Source organism: Bombus flavifrons, chromosome 4, assembly GCF_040668555.2.
Source record: "Bombus flavifrons isolate JBK064 chromosome 4, iyBomFlav1_principal, whole genome shotgun sequence".
Taxonomy (NCBI): Eukaryota; Metazoa; Arthropoda; class Insecta; order Hymenoptera; family Apidae; genus Bombus; species Bombus flavifrons.
Window position 1 is genome coordinate 5,484,777 of NC_138445.1, and position 20,400 is coordinate 5,505,176.

Consider the following 20,400-nt stretch of genomic DNA (forward strand, 5'->3'; position numbering starts at 1 on the left):
CGGATGAACACTGTCGCGTTGTGAACCGATGTTTGTCATACGATGTTATACGAATATTATTTGCGATAATCAGATTTTTTAGATGTCTCTGTCAAAGTCGGCACTGCTTTTTTTTAGTGAATATAGTTTTGTGAAGTATACATATATTATTAATCGACTGCGGATATTTATGCAAATTCATATTTCATGTTTATCAAGACTTGTTTTATCTACTAAATATTACAACACGCGTGCTTTATTTCGTATGTCTGATACATATTTTAATATTACACACATTCTGCCAATTTTTTCACTTCCAAATTTTGCATTAATGTATAAACATTCACAATTTAATTATTAAGAAATACACGGAAAAGAATATCATATAGTAGAACAGATATACGACAGAATAAAATTCTGCGAATTTCATCACCTTTATTGTCAGCTACGAGACAATGACAATTTTATGATATTTTAATGAAATGAAACTGTGCAATAACCGACTTTTAACAAATAGAGCTTTTTAAAGTGCCACATGTGTGGGCTGCAGAACAGTCTATTAAAGAAATTGCTGAATGAAGAATTAATGGATTAAGAATACATGACGTTTGACCGTATCATGAAGTCAATCCATCGGCCTCCTTAATATTTATCAGGGATGGTTAAGAGTAACCAATCCCAACGAACACTCAATAAAGCACAAACGCAGTAAGAAGTTAATTTATAAAAGTATCCTATAATTAAAAAAATTTTTTAACAAATAATTGAACATAATTAGAAATTAGTACATTAGTTTATATAAATAGATATGAAATAGTAAAAGTTACAATAAGTTCATAAGATAAACTGAAATAAGAAATAGAACAATAGATTTTTAAATCACTAAAATAGGTTTGTTAGGTAGTTCTGAAATAACACAAATAAAAATTTTTATAATTATATTGTATTAAATTTGATATGATTTCAAACAGATGACTTACCCTGTATATTCCTATGAATGTATATTCCTATGTATATACACAAATATGTGTATCCTGAATGAAAAAATAAAAATAAGGGATAAATGTATGATTTCAGTCAGAAAATGTTTTTTACTGCGTTGGGACGCAGTGCGATGTTCTTGAGTACCCGGGATCAGGTCAATGTTTTTAGAATCAGTCATAAAACAGTCATTAAGCCCGTACGTCCTGTGTGCGATACAGCAAAATAAACTAGTTTTAGTTCCATCAGACTCACATCTGTCGGTACAACAATGCTGTTGTTGACAGGATATCGAATAGTAATAGCTACTGGCTAGTTTTCAAGATATCTTTGTCTATAGCATTTACTAATTAATTAGATCCAAGTATATTAAATTTGGTATTACTTTGTAGTTTCTCTTTCATATACAAGGAAGACTTTAAAAAGAGATCTACAAATCTCTACAAAAATTGTATACTATAAACATGAAACGTACCTTATAAAAAACGCTTCATTGAAAAATAAGAATATGTGCAAATAGTTTTTGTAGCCGCTATCGTCCTTTTTGTACTTAAGAAATTAATAAAATATGACTTCTACTACGGAAGTATATATTCTAGATATTGTGCGTGTGATGCGATAAAGGTTCGAAATTCAAACAATGTGGTCGACAAATACGACAGTGTCGCATATTGCACACATTGTAAATTTGAACGCGCTCATAGAACGTGCTTCGTTTGTTGATGTCGTGTTGGTCGGTGGAATCACTTATACTATACAACATTCAGTTAAGACATATATAGGTTAAAAGTATGTACCTACATTGTAGTCTAATCAGTTCGTCCGCACAATCTTACCGTGGTGTACCTTGGATCATTCTAATGTCTACAACGTACTTTTCATTTAAAGAGCAATAGAATTACAATGGGGAATTATATATCAACTTTTAAGCGATCCTCGCACAGAAAACATTTTTATCTTCGTATTTATCATATGATAATTTGAGTTGTCAACAAAATTTCTAAATTCCGTAGAAATGTTCAATTTTGTAAAATTTTAAGGAAGAAAACCACCTTCACTTTTTCTTTCCGCTTGCTAGCATCTAAGAGTAAGCCTAGCAAGGTGAAAGTAGAGATTTCGCCCTCCAAAATTATCCCAGACATGTTATTGTACGATTTTTTTTAATGAAATTGTAATAGTTCAAAAATTTATAATTTTTTGATGGAAATTTATGATTCAGTGATTCGTTTTAATTTTGTTGCCGAGTGTAATATTACTTCACTTTCCAAAACGTTTTTTGTTCCTTTTAACAAATTATTAGAAAGAATAAATAATATAATAATAATAATAAATATTTATTCTTTATATATATAAATTATTTATTTATTCTTTATTATTTATTCTTTATTTATATAAGTAATACATTATATAATACATACATATATATATATATATATATATATATATATATATATATATATATGTATGTATTATATAATGTATTACTTATATATCTTTCATTATAATTTTTGTAAGACGATTTAAATGATTTTTAATATTTATGGCAATTCTTCAAGTTTCAATTGTATTATTATCACGTTGCGATTTTTCCCAACGTTTCGTAAACATTCTGGCTTACATCAGGACAATTTAAAATTAAAAATTTTTATGTTTATATTTAATATTTTTTACTTGTGTATATCTTTATAATATAACACAATGATTTTCTCACTTAATGATTTTATCATTATAACTTTTAAATGTGGTAGTACATATAATAGATAATATATAGCATAGATCTGTTAAACTTACTGAATCAAAATTATTTCATGAATAACAACTTTATTTCTGCAATTTAAAGAAATATTTAAATAACGCATTAAATAATACATTCTACTTTATTCTTAAATAATTCCTCATATTCACAATCAAAGTCGCATTCGGTCAATCGGTATAGCATGCTTTTTGGGTTTTCAGGTCACCTACATTACCTCTTAAAATTATTTTCTAACGGTACCTGTAATGTTCGTTATTATGAAGATAAAGGTATTTTGAAAATTGTAACTAAAAAGAAATGGAAGTCTTCCTTATTGATATTCGACTAAATATTTTGAAACTTAATTATACATAATTATTAACTAATCTATCAACATTTGCAATAATAAATTTTTTATCGAAATTTATTTATTGGGAAAGAAAGAATCATTAAAAAAAAATATATCATTAATTTACAAAGGAAAATTCTACAAGTATGTTACCTAATAACAATTATATTGTTTCATTGTCAAACATTGAATATAAGAAGAATATTTAGGAAATGTTTGTTCAAAATATTCTTATGTAACTTAATATTATACACACATATTTAATTCATCATGATTAAAAACTCTGTTATATAATATATATTTACAATTCGTTTTTGTTTACATACCAAAAGATATACAATAAATGAAGTATTTATCAGCATGATTTTAATTATAAATCTTATGTCAAAACATGTTTATCTGTATTAACTAGCATTTATACAATAATATTAGCAGTATTATAGTTTATGGGCATAAAAATTAATAAGAAATATTATTTATATTATGTTGTAAATATATAATATATTACAATTATATAAGTTAAACTATTGTTTGATTTTGTTATTACCAAAGATATGTATAATTTTATCCGTATTATATTTTGCATTATTAATATTTATATTCGTAATTCTTATACAGTATGTGTGTGAGTGTGCGTGATGCGGTAGGAGGGGGGACAAGAATATTTATTCATTGTTCAAAATTAATTAATAGTTTACAATAATAGTAGTATTATTTGTTAATAAAATATCGAATCATCTTATTAATAAATTGTTACATATTATATTTTATATTAAAGTACTTCATATTTTGAATTAATACTTCAATATAATACTTCAATTAATAGATTTATAATATTAATAGATAATATAATCTATTGTTTTGGGATATGTACTTTATATACAGAAGAAAGTATAATATATTCCAAATCGTGTTAGCACTTCTCCAAAAATACTTGTGCAATCGCAAAAGTATTGACGCCATGTCCCCATTATATATATGTATATATATATAGGGGTGCTTCTGAAGAAAGCATCGCAGTTCTTCGGAGAACGTCTATAGGTAAGCATCGTTGACTGTTCATAGAAAGAAATCTTCAAAAAATATTTAGCTGATTAACTGATTGTAAATACTTTTATTTAAATACTTTACATAAAATACATAAATTTTGATTTATAAATAGTTTGCAGTCTTTATTATTGACAATGTTTTTGATTATATGATTCAGTACATTAATAATCATTTCCATATTTCCATTTTTATTCAGAGATGCCGCGGTATATATGTAGAAAATATGTATGACTATAAGAATAATTTGATTTCAACAAAGCAATTCACATTAATAATAAAAATTATTAATTAATTAATTGCGTTTGATTAAATTTGTGCTGGTTTTATACTTTTGGTTTTATACTGTAAAATAAAAATGTTTATGAATATGAATTAAGTGATAATATTAATTTATCAAATTTATTATTAAATTATAAAATTTAACATTTAGATAGAACTGATCTGTTTAAAGTAACATAATATTTTATTTTATCTAACTTAACTAAACATTAAATATTCTTGCTAATACTAATATTTCTAAAGAATATTTTTGAAACTAATGATACTGATTTAAAGAGACCAATATTATCTTCATCTGTACCCTTGTCTAACATCATTAGTATTTTGATTGAAAAAGATTGGATATATTTTGTAACATCACTGATGTTTTATAAAGCGGATTGTGTCTTTATTAATGTTTTTATAGTTAGTAACAAGTAAAGGAAATTATATACATAGGTTTATATTAAAGTAATCAATCAAAATAATTTGTCATAATGGAAATTATAGAATTACATTAAAATAATATATACTATGATAGTGGTTCTAAGCATCTCATATTATTATATGAACGTAACATGAATGCATTATAAAATCCTATAAATTTTTCATAGTTAATTAAAAAATTAAAATATATTTTCTTTCCAATAAATTTTTGTAATGTTCATATGTTGATAAATTTATTTATTGGTAGATACAAGATTATGATACAATAATTAAATTATGATTATTATATTATAATATTAAAACTATCATTGAAAACTATTTATAATTTTGGTATCATCGGGAAAAATTCTTAAATTAGTTTGATTTTTTAATATGATATCCAAATTAATTTAATGTATCGTATATATAATGTATACGTAGCATAAAAGTATTTGCGAAATTTATTAAAAATGCAAATGAATGTAATATATTAAGTAAGACGTTAAAATAAATTATATGATTTTGATACTTATGCGCTCATTTATAAAATTAATATTTATATCTTAAAATTTCAGCTATAAAAATGATGCGATTTGTTATACTTGGAACATTGATTGTTTTATCTACGGCGCAGTTTCAATCTACTAGAAGAATTTTAGAAGCACCAATCCCTGCGCTTTGTGCACAAAGTAAGTAATAGATTGATTTTTTATAAATGCTTTTTATTATATTTATTTTTCCTGTCAATATTAACAATACTGGGTCTTACATTTTATATTTTTTCTGAATTTATATTATTATAGATATCGTATTAATAATAGAACGATAAAAATCCAATTTTCGACAGTTAATACATGTATAAAATGACAGGAAGCAATTAATTTTTTATATTGCAATATATATATATATATATATATGTCTACTTTTGATTAAAATTTATGTTTAAAGTTAACAATAAAAGAATGTTTATTTGTAATTATTTATCTCGCTTTTATGTTTTATAAAATTAATTATAATTTTATAGATATAATTCTTTTGATAAATATTTTTTCCTATTTGAAGATTTCGAATTTACGCAATTTTAGAAATTTATTACTTCTCATTTTCCACTTTTGATCTTTTCATATTATCATATCTTTTGTTTAATATATTGACACAGCAAATCATGTGCTAATCGAATTAAAAACACTAAATATTTATATAGATATATATTATATATATTCTTTAAGATTTTTAGTAAAAGAAGAATGAAATTACACAAATTACAAAGACTTTATCAAGCAGTACTATAATTTACACTTTTCAATATAGACATTCGTATTTATTTATTTGTAAATACAAAATATCATTTTACGATATATTTGGAAAACATATATTAAGAAACAAATTATACCAATTAATACTAAATAAAAACATGTCTTGTAATATAAAAATTTGTTCATAAAAATTGCTTATCTACAAAATATATTGTATTTTTAAATTTTTTAAATATAAAAACTAAGATGACTTTTCCATGCGCATAGAAGAAATTCTAATAGCATTATAAATTTTTATTTGCAGAATTATACATATGATTTGTATATCTTGATTTCCTATTGAATGTTACCTAATTAATTTTATTTCTTATTGTCTTGGACTTTTCTGTCTATTGTATTGTCTCTGGAATGCATTCTCATTATACTACGTACAACCGAACTTTCTTTCTATCATTTGAGAAAGTAGCTTGTATAATTAACATACCAATCCAACATTTAAGTCGTGACTGAAATACATATTTAAAAGCGTGAGTGTCACTGGTGTAACTTTCTCTTCAAAGGAAACAATGAACAAGAATGGAACTTATGAATTTCAAAGTATTTGATTAGCTTGGTAAACATATTTCATACATTATTAAAAGTCAATCATTTGGTATTATACAGATTTATTTCAATTATAAAAGGTACGTGAAGTGTCTCACATAACTGGGACAAACTATATCCTGGAAACGGTAAAAGATAGAAAAGAATTTCATTAAAGGAAATTAAGCGGTTTCGGATGATGTATGATCTGAAATAGGTGCCCACTTTGAAAGTGGCCTCTATTTTTAATTAATTATTAAAATTAGTTAAATAATTAATTAGTTAAAAATATCATCTTCATTTTTAATTAATTAATTTAAAAAATCACCTTTATTTCTAATTAATTAGTTTAAAAATATGTTAACTTTAATTGCAATGCAATGGATATATTTATGTTTATGTTTTCCTTGTCCTTCATTCGTTCAATTTGATAAAGTTAAAATATTTACAAATATCTTTTAAAGTTAAGCATTTTCAGATTATTATAGTATAGAACTATTTTAATACATTTGTGCAAAGAGTTAAGAAACACATTAATTAATATATGAAGAAATTTATAAATAAATCTACAAAAATAGGGGTAGTGTAAAAATTTTTGAAATGTCATCACTTCCAGAATGAATATACACACCAGTAGATAATGTATTATTTGGATCTATTAAATTTTACTCAATAAAATTGTTTTATATCTTCTACTGTCACAGAAGTAGGTATAGCCTGTCCCAGTTACGTGGGATAGCCATATATGTATGTACAGTAGATATGTTAATTTAGATGTATGTACACACACAATTATCTTTTTACTTTCTTGAAAATCAAAAATATTTTCGATATTTATCACGAAAACTACGTAATGTAACCAAGAAACAATTTTCAAATTTTTATTTGCAAAAATTGCAATATTAATGTTATTCTTTTAAAATAAAACTATATATTCTTACTATACTTAGATTTTTACGTATTTCAACAAGTATTCAGCAATGTACAAAATTATTATGAAAGAAGTTTAATTACTATTTTATATTTATGATATATAAGCATGTGTACAAGTTTTAAAGTAAAATACCAATTAACAATTGATTTTAGATACGTGTTCGATATTTCAATCAACTGAATTAAAAAATCATTTTTCAATTATAAAGTAAATATTTAATGGTAAATGTATTTACGTAAATTTTACAAAAACTGCAAATTGTTTTGACTGTATAAAAGCTGACGTGTTATGTTCTAAATTAGATTGTAATATTTTGATCACAAAAATGTAATATTTATTAGTAATTTTACATCAATGCATATAAGAAATCCATTACATTATATGTTTTAGGGGTTATTCATGAACGTTTCAATGGCAAAGGTTATTACTACTCATGGGCTGATCCAAGAACAAATGGTCAAGAACTTGATTGGTTAGCAGGTAGAAATTTTTGTAGGCAACGATGTATGGACCTTATTTCCCTGGAGACTTCTGCCGAAAATGAGTTTATTAAAAGTCGCATTGTGCAAAGTACTGAAATACTTAATATTTAATATATTTTTCGGAAAAAGCAATAAAGTATGAGTAAAAAAAATATGATTTCTAGATAATGTGAAATATATTTGGACATCTGGTCGGCTTTGTGATTTCAAAGGATGCGATAGACCTGATCTTCAACCTCTTCATATTAATGGTTGGTTCTGGACTGCAGAATTACAGAAACTTGCACCTGCTAATGATCGCGCTAATAATGATTGGTCCGAAAGTGGAGGGTAAATATAATTATTTATTTTCTTTAAAAGTTCATCAAATATTAATGGTTATATTAATAATACCGCTTAGTGGTTAATAATAGGTAAAAATCAGGAACATCAAAAGATTAAGGGCATTCACTTTAAAAGATATTAAAAATAAAAATACGTAATCTTCATATGTATGTATTATTTAAGATATGCATTATTTATGCCTCGGTTTAAGGGATATGATAATTATTGATTTTTCTCTGCCATTTAATAGTTTTTGACGCGTAGAATCCATAAATGTCTTAACTTTAGGAATGTAGTAGTTCAAAAGTTATATGTAGGTAAAGTTGAATGTTTTTGACGTATTTTGCACGTTACTTTGACGCCGCGTTGATTTCTATCCACGATTCGTCCAATAGAATCCATAGTTGTACGCAAATGCACATAAATGGCGATCATTTTGCGACGGGATTTTGAATCGTGAGTATTGGTTACCCTTATGTTACCATTATGTTTAGGATATTCTTTAGGTTATTCGATCGACGTGAGGCTAGGTTACGCCAATATAACTAAATTTAACAAAGTTCAGTTTAATGCTCATCTGTGCGAAGTGCGGAGTATGATCAACCATGGAGTACAGAAGACCAATCAGATGATAGGTAGAAGCAATACGGTGCCATACTAACATGTGAAAGTAAAAAATGATGTTTTACATATGCATAATTCTTGAACCGATAAATTTCAGAAGTTAAGACTTGCATTTTTTGATTCTATGCGTCGAAAGCTATTAAATGATAAGAAAAAATCAAAAATTTCCATGCCCCTTAAACCAAAGTTAAACCCGTTTTATATCTTACTGGTGCGACAGTGACTAGTATAAAGGGAGACAGCAAAAAAGAAAACAAAATAGAACTAAAATATTTAAGCAAAATAAATAGAATAGTTTTATAATAATATCGTGTTTTATTCTAATCAGAAAAATTTCATCGATATATTAAAAAAATTTTCATTAACAAAAAACTGGAGATAAAAAGTTTCATCGCTGCATCACTGTGGTCTCATTGATGTAAAAGCAAGACGGATTTGGAAAGAAAAGCTGGAATTTATAATGTGGTCTTTTCCAAGGAAATTTTATATAGAAAACCTTTAATGCATTTTATTTTAATTCATTTTTCTTAGAGAAATACACTTGCTTTGAACCATATTACGAATTATTTTGTATTTTCTATATCGAATATAGTGAAAAATAAATTTATTGGTCTTGTAAAAGAACAATTTAAATAAATTATCATAATATATCAAATTAATAACTAATAAATATCATGATTTATTTTAGTATTGGAAAACCACAACCTGATAATCGTGAAGCTATACAACAAGGAGGTGCACCAGAAAATTGTTTAGCAGTATTAAATCAGTTTTATAATGATGGAGTAAATTGGCACGATGTTGCTTGCCATCATAAGAAACCATGGGTGTGTGAAGATAATGATTCTTTACTGAGATATGTTCACTTCACCAATCCTAATATTCGTACTTAAAATATGTAAGGTATAATTTATAGTTTTATAATAAATTATATAATTATAATTATTCAATACTTTTTATATGAATTTCTACCTTTTTGTATCTGTCACAAGTTGATTAATATATGTAAGTATTATATGTTTATGTATATCAAAATTAATGGAATATTTCATTTCTCATATATCTCAAGGAGAGTATATATTATAATATAATTTAAAATAAAAAGAAGTACAATATACAGGATGTTAATTTTAAATTAATTATTTAAACTATTTATGTTATTAATAATGATAAAAAAAAAAGCTAAGCAGAATTTAAATGGTTTCAAGGCACACATTTAGTGGTGATAAAAAAGTCTTATGAAATCATCTTGGCAGTTTTTCCAAAGTCACTGACATTTTTTTAAGTAAGACAACATATTCTGTTGTGCATTGATCCATGTGCTTTTTTATTCTGTACAAAAAAAAATACTGAGATAATTGTATCTAAAAGTTATTAGTTCAAGGGATATTTTAACTTTAATTCTGTTAAGCTTATAATATGAAAGATAAAGGAAGATGCAAAACATTATTCCTGTGTTCATATCTTCCTTATCTATTATATGTAAACTCAACAAAATTGAAGTTAAAATATCTTCGAAATTAATCAGTTTCAGACATAATTATCTTAATACCTTTTTGTAAAAAATAAAAAAGTTCGTTGACAAAGCATTGGTGTATAAAAAAATATGTAGATCTACTTTAGAAAGTATCTATCTGGAAAAAGCTATCAAGATGATCTCTACAGGTCGTTTTTCTACCAGCACTGGATGCACACCTTGAAACCATTTAAATCCCTACAATTAGTTATTTTTTCTTACTTTTAATAATAATGGAAATAATTTAAATATTCAATTTAAAATTAATATCCTATATGAATAACATTTTGCTTAATATACAGAATAATGTAAAATATGTATGGCATTTCAATCTTGCTTGTTGCACTATTTTTTAAAACTATTAAATATATTTAATAACCTATTTGTTATATTATTTTAAAAGCACAAATTGTAAATATATTTATAAATATAAAATTTATATACATATACATATTACCTATTTATTAAAATAAAGAAATACAGTTGCCTTTTTTGTTCCATATATAAAGTGTTATGTATTTTATTGTTGTAGTATAACACTAATAAACTGCAGATTTTTATGTATTGATGGGAAATTTGAAACTCCAAATTTGTACAGAATGCACACAATATGACAGAATATATAAAATATTCAAAGCACAGTGCTTTTCATATTATTTGGTACATAAAAGAATTGTCAACCATGGTTTTATTTTCTTCATAATATTATCAAAAATTATTTCCAGGTAATTTGCATAAAAATCTGTAGCCTATATATTATTATAAGTTAAAAAGAATAATATATAGTTTATTGCACAAACATTAAACATTTATTTCACAAACACGCACTCATGAACTTTTTTATGAAAATACAAATTATTTGTAATTGCTTAAGTTGAATGTATATTTATACATTAAATATATAGTATTATACATATTTATAAATTATTCACTTTTTACCTTCTACCATTATAATATGATAACCAAATTTTGTTTTGACTGGTGGATCTGTGTAGATTGGAGAACTAATAGAAGAGATTGGTAATGCAAATGCAGCTTCTTGAAAGGGCCCAACCATTGATCCTCTAGTCATCCACCCAAGGTCACCCTTTTTTAAAAATTTATTTTCAAAATTATAGGTTGAAAATGTCTTTTTTTATTTTCAGAAATAATATAAATATATATAAAGAATGTTCACACAGTTGTTAGCAGAATTTTTCTCATAAATGCTAAGTATATGAAAAACATTTCTTTCATTGAAAGAATACAAATTTTTTACGTACATATAAATTTTAGGTAGACATATTTTTATATAATTTAAAAGCGTATATCAAGACAAATCCACACATGTGATAAAATGATTTTCTAGTTTACACAAGATTAGAAATCAGAAAACTACATTTTGTATTGTTTGTATTTGCTACTGTTTTTTATTGATAATACATAGCACATTCAATGTGCTGCTATTGTGTATTGTCTAAAATATATATTTTTAAGCAGATAAAGCACATAATTACAGAATAGTTCTTTAAAAAAATTTTCTGGACAGTATGCTTAAAAACAAATAAATTGGAATGTGTGGACTTGTGAAGTGATTTTTCCAAATTCATTATTTCTGGATTTCATTTTGAAGAAAATTCTAAATAAAAAAAAAAAAAAAAAAATGTATAATGCCAAGGATAGAACGATTTATACAGAAAATTTGTGGTAATGTATGCATCGATATTTTGAACAACACTGCTAACAGTCCCTAAATATAGTTCCACCACAGCGTGATTCTATATCTCTGGGCCAGACGAATTTTTTTTTAAATTCAAGGTCTACTTTTTTGTTTGTGATGTATATCAAAAAGTATAGATAATGATAGAAGTACGAGTATAATACTCATAATATTAATATAATGGATAATTTGCAGAGCAGGGACTTTATCATTGATTTTTATGAGATTTATTTTAATTATTTTATTTACAAATATACATGTTATGGGAAAAATAAAAAAATGAGTGATCCAACCTGGATGATCATACAAAAAATAAAAAAATTCAAAAAGGAGGAAAATGGAGAGAAACCTTAAGAATTTAATAATGTTTTTAAAAACACATTGTACTTAAAGCTTGTATTAAAGGGCAATATGAGTAATGGTATAGAGCAACTATTAGTACTAAGAAATCAACAAAAGAATCTTCTATTTTATTTGGATTTCCAATGTGATTTATATAAAGTCTTCTCTTCTAATAGCAATGCATAGTAAAAGTAAGAATATGAGTGGTTTTCACTTTATATCAAGGCTGTCTTTCATTTCTCCTCTTTTTTAGGTGTCTTTTTATTTTATCACTGATTTTTTTTTTATTTTTCCCATTGTTACTACATATAAGTGAAATGATTAAAATGAATCCCATCAAAATCAGAGGAATCTTCTCCACAAGTACATTACTATAATACCTCTAAAGTTTATAATTTTTGTCATAAATAATGTTTAATGATGTTAAAGTAATTACTTCAAGAAAAACTGTATACTTTTTCTTTTGTACATCTGTGATCTGTGGAGACTGCTGTTATGAAGAGAATAGAGTTTAGTGAAAAAATTCAAAATAAGGAGAGGTCCATATTATTGTGCCCTTGAATATAAATTTTGTTTTGGGTTACAAGGTCTAGAAACAAAAGAGCTATAACACATTTTTGTTATGTTATGTTTGTTATGTTTGTATGGACATTTTTGATATGTTTACATTTTGCAATCAAATGCAGAAAAAATAGCATTTATTGTCACATGTATATAATTCGACAAATTCAACAGCATTTGATAGTCAAATATCAAAGTATGAAAGTTAAATAAATTCCCTCATATACCCATGAAATTGACATTCCTATTAAAAAGATTTGAATAAAAAATTAAGTGTTTTCAGAAATAATTTAATCAAGTTTTTTGTAGATAAAGTATATTATATAATATTATAATATACAATAAAATTGTATAATATTATAACAAACCCTATATATAATTATTATAATAGAATATATAATGGCCAATTTTGTTTTTTTAATACAATGCAACGAAAAAAATGTTAATTTTGGGATTTAAGGTCAAAGTTAATTTTACAGCTACTTCTTTTGCTAATTTTTGCAGATCCAGATACAGATGATACTCATAACAAATCATTTTCAAACACCTTGCACATGAACATTTTCCAATATTTTAATATCTAGAATTGAGTGTATATCAAACATATTTTATGATATCCTGTTTATTCTAGTAACATAATAAATGCAAGAAAAAGTAAGAAAGTAAGGAATTTCTTGCCTCTAAAATTGCAACTACTCAAAGATAGTTACAAATGAAGTATCCTATATGTAAGATGCAATACATTATAATTATAGATTATATGAACATATAATGAATTAAAGTTTATCATTTAATACAATAACGGTAGCAAATTACATTACCCCAGATCTTGCTTTGTCTTCACTATATGTAGCAGCAATTTCATTAAATTTTCCCCCTGCTTTCAACTTTTCCAATGCTTCCAGAATTTTTGATTGTTTTTCACAGAGTATGTGTCTAACCTGTAAAAAATCAAATAATTAAAAAAGAAGTAAAATTAAACAATGCATTTTATATATCTTTAATATGTATATTCAAAAATGGTTTTATAATTTGACACGAATATAAAATGCATACCTTTACAGCATTTCCTCCTTTCTTTTCTTCTTTGCCGCTATTACCATCTACAGCTTTAATTTTATTTGTTTTTGTAGCATTTCCACCTTTTTTTGGAGGCATAGTTAAATTTCTTATTTGGGTCAAGGTATGAAATATAATTTAACCTAATCACACACTATTAAACATTAATTAGTTAAACTGTAGTATCTAATTATGTAGTTTGTATAATGAAAATCAAATGTAAATGAAAAAAAAAAATTCATAAATGTAATTATAAAACTAATTTGCACTTTTTTCATTAAATCTGAAATATGTTTTATAATATCGTTATTCTGTTTTTTACAAAAAGTATTCCACAGGAAGTAATAAATTTCTACATTATATTTGGCAAGTTATTTTAATTTATAAAAATCATTCATAAAACATATATTATATTATCAAGCACATACATCTAATGAATTGTTATTATTAACCAAACTTAATGCAAGTATCGTGACGTACATGTATACTTACATACGTGGTTGAAGTTTAGCTTCGTTATTATCATTGCTTATATTTAGAGTGCCTGTAGAGAGTGGTTGTAGCCACGATCACTAATATATAATCCTATAATAACATAAACTCAGATATAAACAGGTCTCAACTCGACAGTCGCTAGGAAAAATCGTCTAAAAATTTGGTCACAAGAAATCAACATGGAAGACAACAAGGTTCTCGCTCTCGCGAAACAGACAGAAATGAGGAGAATGTTCTGCCTCTGTCTGAGACATTTAGGGCATATCACATATACACAGAATGTGAACCTTCTCGTCTTCTATGTCGATTTTTCATATTTTCTATGCTTTCGCTGTATGGGCGTCAAGACCTGTTTATATGATTGTGTTTTTAGCAGAGATGTAAGGGAATATTTTCAGACCAGTGTTAAAAATGTTGAAAGATAGACATTGCGAATAAGGGCCTCTGGTGATCAATGTCTGCATTGTTCGCTAATTTCGTCTCCGGTACTCTTAATGAGAGAAACGACTATACTACAAAAGGAGAAACGTGCAGTCTCGCGACTCTAGTTCATAATGGTGAATAATGCAGGAGAAATATGCGCATGGCACGCAGCACTGGTAGAGCAAATTTACATATGTATATACACATAAGTATTAGAACATCTATTGACTCCCAGGCTATCACATCTTTGTGTAAAACATACATATATATATATATATAAAATATATAATATATATAATATATAATATATATATAAATATATATATATATATATAAATATATATATATATATATATATATATATATAAATATATATATATATATATATTTTCCAAATTTTCCAAATATTGGCATAATTTTCTATATTTTTAAAAATAACTTTTTGGTAGGAAGTTCTAATTGACTACTTTTCAAATTTTCGTTAAGAGATTTCGTATTTTTGATTCATCTTTCACAATCTTTCTCCTGGTTTTTTTTCATTTTTTCGCTGGATAAGAAATGAGGAATGTCACCTTTTTCAATATAATGTGAAATGTTCATCTTAATATAATTCTTCCAATTTTAACAAGATCAAAATTCAAAGAATTAACCAATTTGTATTATTAATGAAAGTACGATGGATAAAAAACGTGGCTCGTTACGTGGTTACACAAATTAGTCGTTACATCTTCATGTTCTTACATCTTACCTATAGCCAGTTAGTTTTTCTATTTTTATGGTTTTTGTAAATGAACATGTAAATTAGGTACCAGAGATCCATACATTTCGTTAGAAATATTATTCATTGTTCACCGATTTACTATTTAAAAATTGATATTTAGGTTTTACTACAACGAAAACATTAACGTGACGAAAGTAAGTCTAATGTTAAATCTAAAATATTATCGTGTATAAAAAATATATTGAAATTATGGCATCATTTCATTGACCCATTATCGTTTGAGAGGTAGTATTCTCTTTTTTGTGTAAAAAAAGGTATAGTAAACAATTAATTTCGCTTTTTTAGACAACATATAACTAGTTTCATTATTGTGTGATTTTGTTATTCTCATACTCGTCTATCTCTGATAGAGAAGTAAATATGAATTTTTCTGCAGAATCGTACAATTAAATAAATTCTTGTAGTGTGGAACTCTAGGTTCTTGTCTATGCTAGTGTGCAACGAAACATGGCAGATCCCTAACTTCAAATTTAGATACATAGGTTTTTGTATATGCTAACGTGTAATCAACAAAGCAGATCCCTAATTTTATAGGTTGTTGTACATGCTAACGTGTATTTCTTTTACCTCTAGGGTGTATGGTGCAGCACTTGTACTGTGAAACAACTAAAATTGCGAACGTGACACTCTCATTTCTTTTCTGCTTGTAGCAACAGTTCATAGATGGCAAATAACATTTGATCTTTCCTTCCCTACAAAAAATATAGTAAACAATTAATTTTTTTCTTAATCAACTTACAATTAGTTTCATAATTGCGCGATTTTGTCATTCTCACACTTGTTTATCTCGGATACAAAAGTAGATATTAATTTATCTATAGAACCGTACAATTAAATAGATTCTTGTAGAACTCAATAGGTCCTTGCTTAAGCTACTGAGCAACCAAACAGGGAAGATACCTAACTTTAAGCTTAAATACATAGCTTCTATGTTCTAAATTGTAACCGAACAATTTTTTATATATGTTAACGTTCATTCCCTCATTTGGTCGCATGGTGCAGCGCTTGTACTGTGAAACAATTAGAACTATCGGCGTAAATACTCTCATTTCCTCTCTGCTATGGCGTGATATGGATATGTTTATATAAACAGATTTCGACACTCATATACTGAAGCCTAGGGGAAGCCGTCTGAAAATTAAGTCGTGACTAGTTGTGAAAAATCAATATGAGAGACAAGAAGGTTCTCGTCATGTGCATGTGTAACATGCTATAAATATTTCAATAGAGAGAATGACACTCTATTCATCTTTCATTTCATTATTTCATTATTTCTCGTTTGTTAAAATCTCTAGGAAGAAAATTAAGAAGATTCGTTATTCTCGGTTCGTTAGTTTCATGAAGAAGACTTTGCCGCTAGTTCTGGAATACACTTCTGCGTTTAAATGTCTCGGAAATCCTTTCAATTCTCACGCACTCCGGCGATCAGAGCGGGTCTACAACAGTTCCTACAAAATGTCAAATTTTCACGAATAAGCAAGTTTAATGATCAAGTAACATTTCTTATGCAAAACGTCGCGCAGGGTTGTTTACTTCTATGAATACCATGGTTATTTTCTCTACGGCTTGTACGAGGTAAGCTGCTTAGGCAGCCCTCCTTTCGTTCACGTAAGAATGTTTGCTCGCGCACAGGGATATTTCGGTTAATTTTTAATTGTCAATAACTAAAAGATAAAGCCGAAACTGTAATTTTTTATTCTTGATTTTTATCTTAATTTCGCTTCAAGATTCACTCTTTAAATTTTTGTTATATCTTTAGCTGAACTCTCTGTATATTCTATATCTAATTGTTATCAATAACGAAATATTTACAAAAATATTGCTCCAAGTTCAACTACATATTTTATTATAGTTGTAAAAGGGGCTCAAAGTAATGTTTAGCATTAATTGGTTATTTTTAACTAAAGTTAAAAATAGGCATGATTTAAATAAATAAAACATAGAAATTGTGGAAAAGAACCATCTTGATGGAAACTCTCAAAAATGCTTATACTGCCAACTTTTTCATTGCCATTATTGTTATTTTCATAAATATGATAATTGCTTCTATTGATTTACATTTAATGTCTGAACTATATTTTGAGAGGGATTCACTGCTTAAATAGCTTTATCTAAATTTAAAGAAATAAAAGATTAATCTATCAAAATATATGTCTGGGTGGCGTTGTGGTTAGGGTTGTGGGTGTTTAATGAGTCTTCATTGAAATTAGCCATCGTTGCGGTATAATAAAGATACAGTTTATTAGCACAGGTGTGGATGATACAAATTTGACAATCGACTACGGCGATTAGGCACTCGCGATACTAGTGACAATGGTCTCGGGTTCGATAACGAATCCGCCGTCAACGGGATGATGGATGAACGTTCTCACGAAGTCTAAGTCTGAACAATTACAGGTCGTAAAGACGTTACTCTTTAGTCGATGAGATCGCGAGAGAGAATGCCTTTCCCGTCCCGATGATGCCACAGAGGAAAACTATATCGGGGTGTGTCTAAGGGCACAAGATCATCGGATTCGTCGAGGATAGCCTTCGTTCAGAAAGTAAGGGAAATTGGCGTTGCTGCTAATTGGTCAATTTCCATATCGGCGGTTAGAAAAAGATGCTAGCTACCCTTGAGGAAAAGTTGCTGGTGGGAGACGTCGTTCGTTGAAAATAGGTCTCCTCTATCTTCTCGTAGTTGGGACAAAAACTGTTTGTTTGGAGGACTTTAGTTAGCTAAATCTTAAGATTTGTGACGGGTCCTCAGGCTAGCTGAACATGTACTGCGGAGACGAATCGACATCTGGCAATCATCTTACTCGAAGAATAGGGTCTGCGTGTGGCGAGCCACGGGATAGAAACCGTTGGAATGTTTACTGTCGCGTGCCGTCACAAATATTTCTTTTAAGGAGAGTTATAGAATTACTCCATACCTTTGTTAGACAAAGCGTTCATCCCGTGACCGCGGCTACGTTCGGCGACTGGCTGTTGCCTCGAGCCCAAGCTCATTATCGCAAATCTCGAACAAATACAATCGGATCGAATGACGACAATTGTTTAATTATGATAGAATCTGAATTACAGTGTTAAGGGGTTTTTCCGAAGTTCCAAAGGGAAGGCTCCGATGTCCTTTCATCTCCGACATATAAATCCAGCAGAGTGACGGTTCAAAGTGTTACAACAGAATAAGGCGTCGAGCGCTAATTTAGGAGGGCTTTTATATTGAGGTTTTAGTCCCTTTGAGGGGTTATCTTCGGGTGTATATCAGAGGCGGCTATTCCGTTGCTGTCTGGTTATTGTTTCGATTGCTGTGGCATGCAAGATGTTTCGTTTACTGTTCCTGATTACTGTTCCTGAGCGGGTGGCCTTCTTGAGCGTGCGACATGATCAAAATCGCGGACGGTTATGCAACACGTACGTGGTGGGGATATGAGAAAAGACAAAGGAATGTTTAAGGGAGAAAGACGAATTAAACGGTCAGTCGTTAACTAAGAGTCGAGTTGTGAGGAGTCGAGAGTTTAGTTGCCAAGTTGTTATGAGTTTTAAGCCGTTAGTTGTGAATTGTGAATTATCCATTTAGTCGTATTAGTTATAGCACATTATGGAATTTAGTTCACGTTAAATAACCATCATTTCCTGTTTAATCCATTGTAAATAGATCTATCTATCAATAAACTTATCATTTAGGATAGAAATCATTGGAGACCCTAATTTCTAATATTTCTGAAGAAATAAAATTCTATACTATTACATTTTGATCCATAAGCTATATAAGGTTGATAGCATTTGGCGGTAGATATACTATTTTAAAGCTTTTAAATCCATCGTTTCTGCTGCAAGTTTATGTTTTCTGCAATTGTCTAATAATAGCATTACTTTTCCAATTATTGAATTCAGTACTTGATGGTCTCGCAAACTAGACTTAATGTATGAATTAACCCAACAGGATGAAGGCTAGAAGGTGGCAAGTTATAACAGGAAACGAAAAATAACAGGTAATCCAGATACAGAAAAGCAGCGATGGCTGCAAGAATTACCATTAAGAAACTCCTTCAGCTCACTAACGAAAGAAATAGACGACGACCCAACAACCAAAAACACAACTCAATCAACACACATTACAAAACCACCACCAATATTTGTCGAGGCCCAGATAATAGACCCGCTTGATATTGATCGACTAAACAATATAGTTGGGAAGGAAAACTACACAATAAAACAAACAAAATTAGAACAGGTAAAAATTCAAACAAACACCTCAGAAAATTATAGGAAAGTGATAAAAGAATTAAAAGAAAAAAACGCTATATACCACACGTACCAGCTCAAAACGGAAAGGAGCTACAAAATAGTTATAAGAGGATTATATCCAAAAACTAACACAAAAAAACTAAATGACGAATTAGCAAAAGTTGGCCACCAAACAAGAACAATAAACAACATGACAAGATACGATACGAAGCAACCATTACCATTATTCTTAATAGAACTGGAACCTAGAACCAACAACAAGGAAATCTACGAAATCAAAAGAATTCCAAATACGATAGTAACAGTGGAAC

The 20,400-nt window shown here is 27.6% G+C and overlaps 2 protein-coding genes across 4 annotated transcripts; one reads left to right on the forward strand and one right to left on the reverse strand.

Moving 5' to 3' along the window:
- The first annotated feature begins 3,911 nt into the window (after nt 1-3,911).
- Nucleotides 3,912-11,332, forward strand: LOC138178954 (L-selectin). Of its 2 annotated transcripts, none has more exons than XM_069111339.1 (6): nt 3,912-4,085; nt 5,354-5,467; nt 7,941-8,120; nt 8,197-8,362; nt 9,669-9,883; nt 11,029-11,332. In XM_069111339.1, exons 2-5 carry the CDS (start codon nt 5,362-5,364, stop codon nt 9,871-9,873), a joined length of 657 nt encoding a protein of 218 aa, XP_068967440.1. In that variant the 5' UTR covers nt 3,912-4,085; nt 5,354-5,361; the 3' UTR covers nt 9,874-9,883; nt 11,029-11,332. The 2 variants fall into 2 exon arrangements, with proteins under 2 accessions (XP_068967440.1, XP_068967441.1); XM_069111340.1 differs by having other exon boundaries at nt 9,669-9,878.
- Nucleotides 11,131-14,884, reverse strand: LOC138178955 (peptidyl-prolyl cis-trans isomerase NIMA-interacting 4). Of its 2 annotated transcripts, XM_069111341.1 has the most exons (5): nt 14,650-14,884; nt 14,155-14,311; nt 13,920-14,039; nt 11,436-11,583; nt 11,131-11,245 (listed from the first exon to the last, which is right to left on the reverse strand). In XM_069111341.1, the coding sequence occupies exons 2-5, from the start codon at nt 14,254-14,256 to the stop codon at nt 11,205-11,207; spliced, it is 411 nt and encodes a 136-aa protein (XP_068967442.1). In that variant the 5' UTR covers nt 14,257-14,311; nt 14,650-14,884; the 3' UTR covers nt 11,131-11,204. The 2 variants fall into 2 exon arrangements, with proteins under 2 accessions (XP_068967442.1, XP_068967443.1); XM_069111342.1 differs by lacking the exon at nt 11,131-11,245 and having other exon boundaries at nt 11,283-11,583; nt 14,650-14,880.
- Nucleotides 14,885-20,400: the final 5,516 nt, after the last annotated feature.

Coding starts and splice junctions, on each gene's coding strand:
- LOC138178954 (XM_069111339.1), top strand. CDS start 5,362: ATGATGCGATTTGTTATACTTGGAACATTGATTGTTTTATCTACGGCG. Junction 8,121..8,196: donor TAAAAGTCGCATTGTGCAAA/GTACTGAAATAC, acceptor TATGATTTCTAG/ATAATGTGAAATATATTTGG. Junction 8,363..9,668: donor GATTGGTCCGAAAGTGGAGG/GTAAATATAATT, acceptor GATTTATTTTAG/TATTGGAAAACCACAACCTG.
- LOC138178955 (XM_069111341.1), bottom strand. CDS start 14,256: ATGCCTCCAAAAAAAGGTGGAAATGCTACAAAAACAAATAAAATTAAA. Junction 11,584..13,919: donor AAGACAAAGCAAGATCTGGG/GTAATGTAATTT, acceptor TTTTTAAAAAAG/GGTGACCTTGGGTGGATGAC. Junction 11,246..11,435: donor TCATATTATAATGGTAGAAG/GTAAAAAGTGAA, acceptor AATAATATATAG/GCTACAGATTTTTATGCAAA.